Genomic DNA, 15118 nt, shown 5'->3' with positions numbered 1-15118 from the left:
TGGATGCCACCCAACAGATCCTGAAAACACCCACTCAGATGTTTCACAAATAGAACAAACACGTTGTGAACGACTCATTTATGCTGAAGTTGTTGTGGCTTCATGATTATGAAAAAGAGATGAAGAACTTGGTGACAGCACATGAAATAAGAAGGAGTCCTGCCAAACTGGGCTTTTTTGGCCAGTGGATACATTTCAGAATAGAAATTGTGGGATGTGGGTGGGGGTGGGGGGTGGACATACATGCTTCAGCACAGCATGGAAGAATTGGCCCTTGCGGGAGTGCGTCCTAATTGAGATGGATGGATTCAGATGGAGTTTAAAGACGTATAAAGTGATCATTTCATGAAACTGTCAAAGCTTTTCTGATAAACTAAAGCTGTTTCAACACACCTAAACAAATGATTAATAAAATGCTCAAATTGTACAAATAAAGCTGCAAACAAAGAGAATCACCAGATTCAAGGCACAGTCAGGTGACCAATCCTTGGTGCTTTTGGAGTTACATCTATAAACTAAAGTAAAATAAAAATATATTAATCCAAAACCAAATCAGCATTGCAAGAATCACCTTTAAATGGAAAACAATGCTAGGAAAGTGAGACAGCAGGCTTTCTGGTCTTTACTTTGGAAATGTTTTACTGACTACCAAAAGCATTATCCAGCATTGTTTTCCCCAGTTTAAAAAATGTCAGCATTTAGTTAAACAACACCTGTGTTACTTCTGTGTATTTTGGTCCCGTTGTTTAATTATTTGTATCACATTTTTTGCTGAAACCAGCTTTACATAAAAGGTGCTGGTTAGCACTTTCACTCACAGCAACAAGGTCCTAGGTTTGAAGATTTTTGATACCAAGAAATGTTCTCCCACACATCGGTTCTTTCTGGTATCCTGGTTTCCTTCAGCAGCCCAAAGTCTTATATTTGGGGAGAGGAGGGCTCGATATGGACCCCCACCTGAGCCAGCAACACTCTGTTAGCATCCAGCCCCCAAAAATGATTCATTCATCCATCTCTAGGCATAATATTAGTGTGGAATATATCTGTTACATGATGTCTTGTTTTCCTGTCGGAAGCTGAGAGAGAACGCTGAAAGAGTCATCCCATGTCAGCTGAGCTTGCACACTGCCATCACCATTTGGGTGGCCCACTTGAGCTGTCAAAATAATTAGCTCGTTCTGTTCTGCTGCTCTATATGCATATCTCAGCTAATCAGCCACACCGCCATCACGGCATCCACCTGTTCCTGTAAGCACAACATTCATTTGGCGGTTTGAAATGGTGGTGACAGTCAAAAAGCCGTAAGAAAAAAGTTAAGCTATCGTGATTTGGCGTATGTTGCATTTGGCCAGTAATTATTTGGGACACATAGTAAAAACACACAAAAAAATATTTGTTTTAATGCCTGAAAGTTATTAAAATTTCAGAGACTGCTCAGGAGAGACTAGCTGCACTGTTACATGCACCAATAATGCGTAACATCTTATGTCTTATGAGACATGAAGTTGAAAACGGGAGAAGTGAACCACACTCTTTTTTGTATCACCTGGGATATGTGAGGAAAAAGACGGTGGCTCTTGTTGGTGGGGTGGAAGAAGGAACTGTGGTGAATGGTCAATGAATGTTTAATGCTTAGTGATGCCCCTGGGGGGAGCAAAGACTGGCCCAGCTGCACTCATCTGACAGACAAGCTACTGTAGCTAAGATTACTGAACTTGTTCTGCTAGAAAGGTGTCATAATACACAGCAGGTCACAATTTGCATATAGGGCAGCAAAGCTGCAGACCGCTGATGCTGCCCTCCCTGAGCCTGTTCACCACCTACAGTGCCAACATTGGCGTTGGGATGATATTCCCCAATGGTTGTGGCCTCTTTCACCAGAATAATGAGCCCTGGTTGGTTGGTTCAGGAATGATTTGAGGAGCACAACAAGGAGTTTTAGGATTTTACTCGGCCTCCAAGTTCTCCACATCCCAAACCAATCAAGCATCTGTGGGATGTTCTGTACAAACCAGTTTGATCCATGGAGGGTTCGCCACAGGACTTAAAGGATCTGCCAAAACGACAATGTCAGCGGCAGATTCCACAGCACAAATTCAGGGGTCTAGTGGCGTCCATGCTTCCATGGAGCAGGGCAGCAAACGGGAAATCAACACAAGGTATAAAAACGTTATAAAAACGTTGCATAATATCCTCGAAATGCTGGCAAACAAACTAGTTTTAATGCGTCCAGATTTCCAGGATGTTGTGTGTTTATTGTGGGTGACCTTTGACCTACCACTGTATGAGATAAGATCTAATACTGTAATTATTAAAGCAAACGGCAAATTATCCCATTTGTTGGTAATCTGTTTGCTGTGATGTGCACATAATACCTTGCAACAACTTAACATCAATACCTTGCAACAACTTAACCGATCGCCATTATGATGTTAAGTTGTTGCAAGGTATTATGTGCACATCACAGTGTCCAAATGCAGCCGGCGCGTCCACATCTGTGTCTGTCTCCGGTGTCCTTGCTACCATGGCAGCATGTTGGGTAAGTAGATTTGTCTCTGCCAATTGTTCTCACTTTTCCCCTTCCTGTTTCAGTGTGTGTGTGTGTGTGTGTGTGTGTGTGAGTGTGTGTGTGTATGTGTGTGTGTGCATTCAGATGCTACGAGTTTAAATGTTATTTTAGTCCTGCTGGAGGCTGTACATCACTTCAAACTTGTACACCAGCGGGCCTGGGAAGATCTATAAATTGTGATGTACATATCATTGTAGGTGTAGTACATATACTGTAGGTGCATATACACAAATAACAATATGCTGTGAAAATAAATTCACAGTCACCCTCTGAATGTAATAAATCATTGAAACAAATCACAAATGTCTAAAATGCAGCTGATTGCTGGTGCACAGCTTAATATAAGGGCACATCTGTATGATTCAGAATCTGCAGCTTTAAAAGCTCCAGCAAGAAACTTTTATCACTGCTACAATTGCAAAAATCCAACAGCAACTGTGGAAATGTCCTTTAGAAAAAGAAGATGCTGAAGGATGGCGACTTGAATGGGACATTCTTTAGGGAACTAACAGGTCAGTCACATGTATAATAAACTGATTTTTCTATTATGTAAAACAATCACTGGCAAAATGTGATTGTCGTTCTTCTGTTGCTGCCATTGACTGATGGCAACAGCCTAAATCACTTATCAACACATAAAATGGAGATTTCTGATTTTGTAACTTTGCGTCTTCTGACGATGGAAACTTGGGTAAGAGTGTTCTCCACAAACATTTAACCTTTACTAACCCCCACTGGACCAGAAATGTAAACTTAGAGCACATTAATGTCATGTTTCCATGGATGCTTCCAGTTGAACGTTCACATACGGAGAGTAATTTGTCTCAGCTGTTGACTCACTCTCACTCCTCTAGTCCCCCATAGCAACAGTTTATGTTAATAATGTACAGTTTTACATTGATGACCACAGCATACGCAGGACATTGATAGCTGAAATGGGAACCTCAACATAAACATTGATAGTTCTTAAACATTGGTTTGTACGCAGCTACGAATGCTTGTGGTGCATTCAGCTACACATGGCATCTTCAAGCATCTAAACAGATCAATCAAGCTGGCATGAGCTCTGGCTTTTAATTGAATCAGTTCCAGCTCTTGATTACTGCCTGTATACTTAGGAACAATTATTCGACGCTGGACCACTTTGTGGTTTGCCGTCAGTTTTAATTAACTGATGCATAACTCCTCATCCTGCGGATCTTTAAATTCAACTCAGTATAATCCGATTCCGTGTAGTCAAGTTTCCTGGAGAGGCAGAGCCGCTGGTGGTGGTGAAGGGGTAAATATACATTTAAATACTTCATATCCTGACATTGCCAACACAATTACAGGCCAAGTGCAGTTCCCTGATCAGATGTCTAAACGACTGTGTCGGCTGTTAGCAAATTCCTCCCGTAGCTCTGCTTCTCGTCGGTGCTCAGCCGCGAGCAGATGGAGAGGAACAACTCCTTTCTTTGAAGTTGTTTTTTGAATTAAAGGATACTGACAAGCAGCTCCTCAGACTGAGTGGGAGAGGAGCGGTGTTATTCGGCTGCATCTGCCGCCCTGTTAATGCAGCAGCGTTGAAGGTCAACGCGGCATCAAGGAGACCAGCATAATTAGCACCCCCACAGAGACGCCAGCATCTGCGCCTGGCCGTGCTGGAGCCACCAGCAGGGCGCTCACTCACACACTTCCACACAGCACATCATCACCCTTGTGAGGCCGTTTGGAAGAGAAGACAAAGTTATAATCAAGTTTAGAAGATTATAGATAAATCAATTAATAAACAAACAGAGAAAAGAGTCAGCCCACAGTCAGACTCGTGGGAATTGCACTTCCTGGAATTCCTGTGAGCCTCGTGGGTATTGTCCTTAAAGACACACACGTTACTTCTTTGTGTTGTTTGATCTTAATGATTTCATTTTTCACCATCACCCATAGAATAAATTGATGATTTAAGGGTTTAGAAAGGTAGCATGATTAACAAAGTAAACACAGTCATAATTATTGAACGAGGACAAAGCGGTGCTCGATGACGTCTCCTGGATGTGTCTAATGTGGTTAATGTGGTTAAAAACAATACCTGGCTGCTTCCTTTTCACCTTTCTAAGCTTTCTATAGGCACACTATTACACAGTGATGCTAATATAATATCATAATGCTGTAACAGCAAAGATATTCTGCCTTAGAAACAACGGAACGAGCAGTGTTCACACTGTGTGTGACATCAAGCAGCAGCTTCTGTCACTGTCGTGAGTGCTGCTGTAATAATGGCAACAGCACAGGAACCTGAACTTGCTCTCCTCCCTGGGTACCAGATGGGTGACTGGCAGCTCAGATGCAAAGCTCGGCCAGCGTTTACTCATTATCACACTCACTCAGAAGCTCCTGAGAGAGTCACACTCAAGCACTCCTCTCCACCACAGCAACAACACAGGCGGCTAGACAAAAGTTTCAGTCACAGCTCTTTTCTGTTGTTTGGCCATAATGTATCGGCATTTCTCTTTTTTCCCAGTTTTCTGCTATTTTAAACTGTTTAAAAATAAGCATTTGCTAGCATTTAAACTTGCCTGGACTGAAAGTCTAAAAAGACGGAGAGTATAATTAAAACTTTTTCCTAATAAATCCCTCACAGATATGCTGTTAATCTACATTCTCTGTGATTGATGTGCTGAATCTTTATTGCAGCAATTCAACTTTACTTATACAATCAAGATTGTTTTTAGGCGCTTTACAGAAGCCCAGGGTCTGACCCCCAACAAGTAACAGTGTTGAAGAAAAAACATCTTTAACAGGAAGAAACCTTGGGCAGGACCAGGGGAATCCTGCTGCTGAGGGCCTTCTGGGTAAATGAAGAGAAGAAGGGGAAAGAGGGCAGTCATGTCCAACGGCCAGATCGTTCTACAGAATACAGACATGTACGTAGAGGCCACCAGTCACACGTTGTACCACTACAATAGAGCTGAGGAGAGAAAAAACAACGCTTGTTCTCCTTTTGCAGCTTAATCCCTGCAGACCTGGGATCCCTTCATCACTTTGGCTTTCTGTATAAAATGCTATATTTAACATGATTATTTTTTAAATTTTTGTCTTTTAATTGATGTAAGAGTAGAAGACAAAGACCACTATCAACAATACAAACCAGAACCATGACCTCATCTCCATCTCTTCTTATTGCTCTTCAGTGACAAATACTGACAGAAGAGTGTCTTTTCAAACGATCGAAAATCGTCACACAGAGTTTTCCTGTGCCCGTCTTCTCCCCAGCCTGGTGGCACATGTTTAGCTCACCGTTTCTCCGCAGCAGACATGCATCTTTATTAAAAGCAAAGCTGCTGCTCAGCAGAAACTGAAGCAGAGAAACCTTCTAAAGTGGAGCATTTTTCAGTCAGAGGCCCTTATTGAAGAGTTTTGTGGTGCCGAAACACAACTCAATGAAAACTAGTTTGGTTTTTATTTGATTGTAATGTTTAGCATAAGAATCAAATGCATATCTAGCTTTTGCATTCCGCTTTACTTGCTTACTTGCCCTATGCATTTCTCATTTCCAAATTTTTAACTGTGCCAAAAAAATCGGGCTCATCCCTTTTAATTCTCTCGTCGAGGCGGCATGATTCCTTAATTGTCTTGCGTTTGGGTCCACTTTGAACACAGCTGTGTGAGGCCAGCTGAACTAAATATAGAAGCAAATGTATTAATAAATCCCAATTCCATTTAGTTAAAAGTTTCTGTGATGACGTATTATTGCTGAGCACAGATTTAACACCAAAAAAACTTGATTGAATCAACAGTTTGCAGCATAAAACTCACTTTTTGAGATTTGCAAGATGCAGGAAGAGTTTTTGTTAAATGGAAGATAAGTTGTATTGCCTGATATAGTTTATGCTTTACTCCTTCATATACATTCAAACATAGTGTGAAATTTATCTCTGTACACCTAATCTTATAGGAAATTAGCACAATCCACATAGAATGTACAAAGTGGGAATTAAACCTGCAACCTTGGAGCTATACAAGTGACAGTGCTGAACCACAGAACTAAAGCATCGATGTTAAAAGAAGTGCAGCGTAATTTGGAGCCTTGGAGAGATGAAAGAATCCAAACGCATCAGATATGCTTTACAAAAACCTTTAATCTTGCGGCGATTATGTATCAAAGAACATGAAGACCCAATTCTTATATTTAGCATGATGAGCACCATGTTTTTAAATAAACACAGCAAGTCTTTTGATTTTAAAATACTTTATTTCATAAACAATGTCTAAATTCAACTCAGTCAGTCACGTACACGTTAAGGATAGAAAACACTTGAAGAAGAATCCGAGAAAACAAGAACTGGGCATTCCCTATCGGCTCCTGGAGTGGCGTGAAGACGGTGGTGAAGATCTAAACAGCAGCCAGGTGGTTGGAGAACTGCGCTACACGTGGAAGATGCAGGCTCGACTTCCTGCCCTGCCCAATATTCACACCTATATCTGCACATCCGGACGCATTCAGGTAAAGTTTCAGCTGCTGAAGAAACAAATTCATGCTTCACATCGGCGCCGTTCGCGATTCCGTCTCGTCGCTTTGTGATTAAACTGGGAACAAAAGTCATCGAAAACATTGCAAGCCGACTGTATCTCACATACAAACATAAAGAAAGTCAAATGCTTGCAGAGACAAGATTTTGGTCCGTGTGTGTAAATCGAGCTAGAAAATATTCCCATTGTCCACTTTCCATAACTTTAGACAGGATCGGATTCTTATCTCATTGGAAGACCTTCAACTGTGTAACAAGATATATAAGTGATCTATAATATGTAGCCAAATATTGTGCAAGATGCTTTTTGTGCAAAGGTGTGCTCCTCCACTAAAAAAGCTGGGATAGATTTCATTATACTTCATTATACACCAAGACATCACTAAGAAGGTAGTAGCGTAGCTTTGACTCGGTCGGATTGAGAACCAAGGGCATAGGTTTGTTCTTGTCTTGAACACTGTCGCTGGGCGTTGTTGTAAATTTCAGATCAAACCCCAATGAACAGAATATTCAATGATAGATACCTTTCAATCATGCAATCTAAGAAGCAAATCTACAGCTAAACTCCACCAGACTGGGACTGATGATCGGAGCTGGAGCTTTACCCTCATTGTGAGGGTCCGATTTTCATTATGAAGTCTAAAAGAGTAGAAAAACTGCAGCTTCTTGCACTAATTATTATTGACCGCTCTGTCAACACTTATGAACAGCTCACACATGGATTTTAATTAATAATTTTTATTTTTTTTAAGGGGTGGGGGGGGGGTGAAGTCTGACCGGAACAAATCCTTTAATCCTCCAATACTCCTGTGAACCTTTTTTCAACCAAACACAAACCTATGCCCTTGTTAAAAACTCTATATTTTTTAATCAAGAATTCACCAAATCGCAGACATTACAAAAGCCATAACGTGAGAAAGGAGCCCGCCCCACCCCCTTCCCCATCCCCCCATGATGGAGGCTTCTGGGGAACATTGGTAGGCGGCTGCTCGTTCTTGTTTCTGTACAGTGATGCGCTCAGCACTCTTTCCTCGTTCACCAGCGAAGCTACAAAGGCAGGTTGGGAGGTGGTGACTGAGGACCGGTGGGCCATGCTGGGCCAGGCGCCGCCTCACCGTGCTGGGCCTGAGACGAACTGTGCAAACGCTACTGTCCCCTCGTCCTCTGCTGTACCAAAGGTGCTACTCAATGGTAAGTTTGGTACCACTTTAGAAGACGCTGTGGCTGTGCATGTGTGTGTGCGTGTGTGTGCATGTGTGTGTGTGTGCGTGTGTGTGTGTGTGTGTGTGTGTGTAGTAAAAACATTGGCCAGGCAGTGATTAACTTGGGTCTCTTCAGGACCAGTCCAACTGTAAACGGCTGCTTCCCACCATCAGTTTTTATGTACAGTTGAGTGGAAAATGCAAGGAAGCCCCGACCTCCGGTCCAGCCCGTCGCTCGGCAACTTAGTGAGTTTTTCATTTGAGCTTTGTTTGAAAGTCCTGTAAGTCAAACCTCCAACTCAGAGGTTCATCTCTCTTCAGTGGCTGATTAATCAATTGTTATGAGGTAACCAAGGAGTAGATCATACTGAAACACAAGAAGAAGAAACAGAGAACAGGAGATGAGATCCAGGACTGTGCACGTGTTCTGTCTATCACTGAACACCTCACGAGAGGATTTGGTGTTGACAGCACGAGTTGTTATTATTTGTTAGTCTTCAGATTTAGATCCTAAATCTAGTGAGATGATAAGACAATAAGATATCTAGTTGTCTTTTAAGACCAGTTTACAACAAAACTGATAGATTTTTCTGTTCAGGAACACACTGGCCCTGCTTTTACTGCTTCCCACAGAATGAGAGAACAACACCATTAATCTGGTCTTTCAGAGTTACACTTTTCCGAAAAGTATCTGAATAAGTGTCTGACCCAAATGTGATATCGTTACTGGATTTACCCCAAACCTGAATTCTTCTTTTTAACCCGTCCCCTGCGTCTACAGGAAGGCATGAAAACAATCGCCTCATCTAACGTCATCAGACATCATCTGGCATCATCTGACGCCATTGAACATCATCTAACGTCATCAGACATCATCTGACGCCATCGAACGTCATCGGCCACAACCGCCAACTACATCAGCAGAAGCAACAAGATGCAAACAAATGCTCGATGTGTCTGTCGATGTCGATCATTGCTGTGGTTCTGGTGTTGTTTCTATCCACGACAAAGCATTTGTGAAATGATTGTGGCTTAATATTGGTGTGTAGTAGCTAACACATACATATAATATAATATTAAATTTACACACATGTAATGTCATTACTGTGGAAAATCAATAATTATTGATTACATTTACGTGCTTCCTTTTGTCTAGGCTCTGCCATCAGGTCCATGGGTGTATCTCCGAAAACTTCTCTAGCCCTTTGTTTGAAATGGTCTCCTTTTTGTTCTTCATTTGGAATTCTGCGTAGCCTCTTTCCTCTTGCCTCTTTCGCTTGTCGCTAACACATAAAAGAGCGAGCTAACGGGCAGCACTGGGTTTGGCCGTAAAGTTTACAATTCAACATGATTCTTTTCCGCCTGATTTTTAATCTGATTGTTTTATCGCTCACAGTTCTTGTTTTAGTTAAATTATCTTAATTGCTTTACTGTATCAGTGTTGATGGTGCGTTTTATGTCATCAACATCCCCTTCAAAAATGAAGACGTTCCTAATTTTCTAAATTAGGTTTCGTTTTTCATTTTACATTTTTAGCAGAACTTAAACGACCAAACGCCACAGTCCTTCCTGGCATGGCTGCGCTGCTTTCTTCTTTGAAATAAAAGACAGCTACAGAAATGCTGAATGCAAAGGAAGCAGCAGAAGCTGATGTGCATCATGTAATGCAATGAGAATGTGTAAAACTAGCTGCTCAAGTGCATGCTGCTGCAAAGCTGCAGCTAGATATTTTCCTTCCAAATGTTTTGCTTGGTCGTTTCTGACCTGGAGGGGAGGGGGGGGATTAATTAAATGACTTCATGAAACAGCAGCAAGCACGACCGCAGGCTGGGAGAGTTGACACTTGACAAGAACAGATCTCATCTCCAATCTTCCAACACCTCTGTTAATCTGCACCGATGAGAATTTCACGCCACTGACTCATGAATATCCATGAGGCAGAGTTTTGGAAGCACAGAGAAATGTGAGGGCAGAAGAGTGACTGTTGCTGTACAGAAAATGAGCCTCCTCCCCTGAGGATCGCTCCTCCTGTAGACAGACAGTATGTCCTTCTCTCTACAAAAATGCATTTTTTGTTATGAATTATTACAATAATATTTGCTGTCCTTTGTAATGCACTTAGAATGCTAATCAAATTGTGAACTGACTCATTTTCAACCTTTAAAAGATAATGGCTGCACATCAGTTGTCCCTGCATTGTCTGGGTGTATTTAGTGCTAGTTTATTCACAGAAATAAATTACTAATTAAATAATTAAGTCATGTGCAAGTTTAGAAACTTAGCTTGAAATGACTGATGTGCAGGTTAGATTTGAATGTCACTACTTGGCTACAAACTGAGGTTTGAAAGAGCTTATTCGGACTTAATTTCAGGCTTTGATTGGCTGTTTTCAGCAGATTTGCATAAGCCTCAATAAGTCTTGGGTTGTACGTTTGGGCTTGATGGTGTTCAAAGTAATTAACCTTTTCACTTGCCGCTGCATCACAAATGTGACCCATTTCAATTAAATCCTGTGGACGCAAAAGCAAACGTGAGGCAATTCGGTGCTGAAAGTTATTACAGAGCAACAATGTGCCTCCGTGAGGTAGCATCCAATTATTGTCACTCTAATTAAAGGCCAGTGCAGCATAAGCAACACAAAGGGAGAGCCAATCTAAATCCCTTCACCTGCACCAATTGGCCATCATGCGCTATGAAATGTGATATAATCCCATTTAAATGAGCAAAATTCTTCTTTATAGCTGCTCTGATAAACATATTTACATTATTCTGCAGTGCCTGTGAGCGTATGCAACATTGTGGCTTTTGGCTAATGACTGGCCGTGTTAATGATGTAATGTACTTAAAAGTACATTTTCAGTCATCAACTTGAATGAGAAATATTGTCTTCAGACTATATCTTAGTGTGACATACAGTCCAATCACAACAATAACTACTGTTAACTAATTAATTAATGTGCATATTTGATTCTCACTTAATTTGGTGACGACTGAACATTGATCCTCCCGATGGAGTCAAATGTTATATAACATCAATTGCTACTATTTTTGTGACATTATCAAATTTGTCCTCAGTTTCTAGTGACTCTCAGACACAACTTGTTTGATAAATGAAGCACCCTGAGGCCTGACAGCATTTCCCTTATTTCACATATTCCATATGTTCATGCCGAAGACGATGAACAGGATAAATTGGTTAAAAACACGGGAAACAATCACATGCGATAGGAACCCAAATTTGGTACCACGGTGGGTGAAACGAGCTGAGAAGAGGAGGGAATGCTGTTGGGAAGTGCTCAGTGGGGGACTTTGTCACATTTCACCCAAAATTCCTGTAACAGAAATAAGTTCTGGTGGACAAAGGTGAGAAGCTGGAGGTCATGTGACTTTGTTATAAAGTTGTGTCCAAGGAGGAGGAGACAGCACAGAACTCAGCATCATAAATAATGCTGACAAGACAAATAGAGCATCCTGTCATTTCATTTCTATGTTTCCAGTAATGTAATTATCTAACGATGATGAGCCTGCCCAGTATCTGTTGACCTGGTCAACAGTAATTCTGCTGGATCATCTTCAATGAGCTCAGCACCTCCAGAGAAATGGAAAGGATTTAAAACTAGTCATCATATCAGCTGGTATTAACGCTCAGCTCAGCTGCCTGTTTTCACCTTGTCTTAACTGGCGTCTTCTGCCAGCACCTGTGAAAAGGTCTCACTTTCTCTTTCAGCGTGTAAACAGAGCACACATTAAAATCATGTATAAAAGTAACATTTTTTTTTTACATAAAGACATTTTATGCAGCTCTTCCACCACTCTGTACCAACCCACTTCACTTCTGCTGTAATTAAATCAGTTTATTTGTTTCAGTTCTTCCATTTTAATTAATTCTGCTTACACACAGGTGAAGAACACTGTTCTGCACCACTGGTGCTAATGCACATGTCCAGGGAGCATCTACAAATTACATATTGCTAATTCACACAAGTGAGGAATAATAACAAGTAGAATTTGCCTCCTTTGTTTGAGATTGGTTGTTATCCAGTAGTTGAAATAATCTTCAATACTAGAATTCCATTTAATTTTACTCTGACATCACATTATCTCTTGCATTCTGTCTATAGAGACTATAGATATCCCTGTGCATAATTGTTCTATAGCGTTTCAACTCTTTCCTTGTGATCTTGGTGCCTCCATTTTAGTGTTAAGCTGGAGTTTGGATTTTATATTAAATGAATGTAAACTATAACTTCTTCTAAAGACTATGAAGGAGGATGTAAATATACTCAGTGTTTTTCTCTTTGGTCATTTTACATTATCGCCTGATTAAGGCTTCAGTTTGATCCTGGATGACCCTGATTGTGCAAGTTAATGCACAACAGTGGAAATCACAGCATTAAATATGACTAAAGTCAAAATAAAACTCAACTCTGCAAAGATGCTTGCAGAATGAAGCAGTGAGACATATTTATAGAGTGAAAACTCCCCCACTTGGTTAGAGGCACATACTTTACAGGGCATAAATGCATAGTTTAATAGTGTTTACACAGAGGGGTTTTATGTTTAGAGCACATTTATTGTCAAGGTGTGAGGGGTCGGTGGATCACAAACACAAGCAAGGAGCGGTGGAAGCAACGTGTCAGTGCCTGAGGACAGAAAAACAGGAAAAGAGTGCAGTTTTCAAATCGCTTCACCAGGTTATTCAACCACCTTCATACACCCCAGTAATCCTGGGAAACGCTACGGCTGGGACCAAAAGCGCAGCATGCATGGGGCATTTGGGAGACGTGCTGGATTGTTCACTTTGCACACATATGGCCTCTGTGTTTGTGAAGAACATGAGGCAGAAACAGTAAAACTATGTAAATCAGCCTTTGGGTTCATTTCCACAACATCTGTGTTTTGATTAGCCATGATCTGACATGACCTGGATGTCATGTTACTGGAGCTCAGGGGCGGCCAGCTTATAGATTCAGGGAGCTTTTACAGCAGAGGTGTTTGCCCTGCTTTCCCCAGATAGTCCGCTTGATTTCGGCAGGTGTGAACAAGTGAACTCTGCTCTGCCTAAAAACCTGGAAAACCTATCAGCCTGGGTTTCCTCTTCCCCATGCATTTTTTTCCTCCTACCCAGGGCTGACCAGGAAGTGGCTGCACTGACCAGGTATCTGATGTATTAGCATGACCCTGTCCCGGCAGGTTGGACCACTTTGGAAATGTGATTGGAACCAAAGCTCCCTGGACTATCCTGGGGTGAAAGCGCCCTTTTCTTGTCTCCTCAAAATTGGTGGCATCAATATTCTTGTTATAAACAGTGGCTATTTCAATATGTATCATCTTTCTTATGAGGCCTATGAGAGCATTGTGTGATTTTCAAATTCAGCAGTTTTGTACCTTTACATGTGAAGGTACAAAACTTTAAAAAGTCTCTTATAGCAAATCAAATAACTCTGAAGAACATTATTATTTTTATATTATTATTATTATTATTATTTTTATCCTGAATTAGAAGTTAATTGATCATCAGGCTGCTTTGTGGAAGGGTACTCTGCTGCCGTTGTCTCAGAAAGAGCATCAGTCCACTATCAGCTAGAGTAGGACGGCATGAGTGGGATGGAGAAGCAAGCGGACATCAAGAACCCTCATTTGAGAAGCACAGTGTCCACAGCAACAGGACACCGCTGAGCCAAATGTGTTGACCAAGTGGATCCAATTACAAGGTGGACCATCGAGTTTGTCTTTGCAGGATCAAGTATATATATATATATACTGTATATGACTATTTTAGTGGGTTATCCAGAAATATGTACACTATTACTGACCATTTACGGGACTATGTTGAATCAAGGGTGACTTCTGAATCTGTCACCATCCCGTTATTGAACCAAATCAGCGCATTTATTTCATATACTTCCCTAATGAAGGTGAGAAGGCTGTGGAAGAGGTGGCAGCACATACCTTTTAAGACACTGCCTGCTGAATTTGAGGATGTGTTGTTTTATTCATGTTTTCAGGTGATTGTGTTGATGATGAGCTGCTCTGAAGTGCAACATTACACCATTTGCACAACTGGCTTTTACCCTGGGCATGAGCTGTAAAAGGCCTGCCAGCCATTAAATATCATATGTTTTTACTGTGCACACCTCAATGGAGATGAGCACAGAAAGGCACCCTAAACTTTACAATAACTCTGATTTTACCTTGGCAGCAGTGCACAATCTCTGCTACTTCCAGTGACTGAAACCCTGCAGAGGTTGCCGACTATGAAATGCAATTACCCAGAATTCTTTGTTTTTGTTGTGTTGTGTTGGGAGACTGGCTGCTGCTACAGCTGTTTGTGTGCTTCAGCGTAGCCCTACATGTGACCCACTTATTTTTCCTTCTGAGTCAGTGAAAGAGCAGAAAATCAGCTTCTACATAAGATGCTATGCAGACGTTGCAGTGACAGATGTTCCAAACACTCTTTTGTGATTTGCATGCGCGCTCTCGCGATGCTTTTTTTTTTTTTTTAAATAATAAATATTTTCTGGGAATATTTTCTGGGAAGAGTTCGGTGAGGCCATGGAAAATGACTTTCAGACGGCCTCGAAAAGGTTCTGGACCACCATCCGGCGTCTGAGGAAGGGGAAGCAGTGCACTGTCAACGCTGTGTATAGTGGTGATGGTGTGCTGCTGACCTCAACTCGGGATGTTGTGGATCGGTGGAAGGAATACTTCAAGGACCTCCTCAATCCCACCAATACGCCTTCCAGTGAGGAAGTAGGGCCTGGGGACCTGGGGACAGGCTCTCGTATCTCCAGGGCTGAAGTTGCCGAGGTTGTCAAAAAACTCCTCGTTGACAAGGCCCC

At 41.5% G+C, this 15118-nt stretch overlaps 1 protein-coding gene and 1 long non-coding RNA gene across 8 annotated transcripts in view; one reads left to right on the top strand and one right to left on the bottom strand.

The window, feature by feature from the left end:
• The first annotated feature begins 3769 nt into the window (after positions 1-3769).
• LOC115252969 (uncharacterized) lies at positions 3770-5592 on the top strand. Its single transcript, XR_003891265.1, has 3 exons — positions 3770-3848; positions 5347-5469; positions 5553-5592. It is a non-coding gene; the product is annotated as an uncharacterized lncRNA (long non-coding RNA).
• Positions 5593-6752: 1160 nt separating this feature from the next.
• Positions 6753-15118, bottom strand: part of cnih3 (cornichon family AMPA receptor auxiliary protein 3) — a 44606-nt gene continuing 36240 nt past the window's right edge. Inside the window, exon 7 of one of the 7 annotated variants that reach the window (XM_029849640.1) lies at positions 6753-8643. Coding sequence is in view for 4 of the 7 variants with exons in the window: in XM_029849641.1 (XP_029705501.1) it covers positions 8616-8643 (28 nt within the window). In the remaining 3 variants the exon portion in view is untranslated. The remainder of the gene's footprint in view (positions 8644-15118) is intronic. The other 6 variants (XM_029849641.1, XM_029849643.1, XM_029849637.1 and 3 more) reach the window with 6 other exon arrangements.

The sequence above is a fragment of the Takifugu rubripes genome, chromosome 16 (assembly GCF_901000725.2).
Source record: "Takifugu rubripes chromosome 16, fTakRub1.2, whole genome shotgun sequence".
Classification (NCBI taxonomy): Eukaryota; Metazoa; Chordata; class Actinopteri; order Tetraodontiformes; family Tetraodontidae; genus Takifugu; species Takifugu rubripes.
The sequence above is the reverse complement of the archived record's forward strand: the minus strand, read 5'-3'. Positions and strand labels throughout refer to the sequence as shown.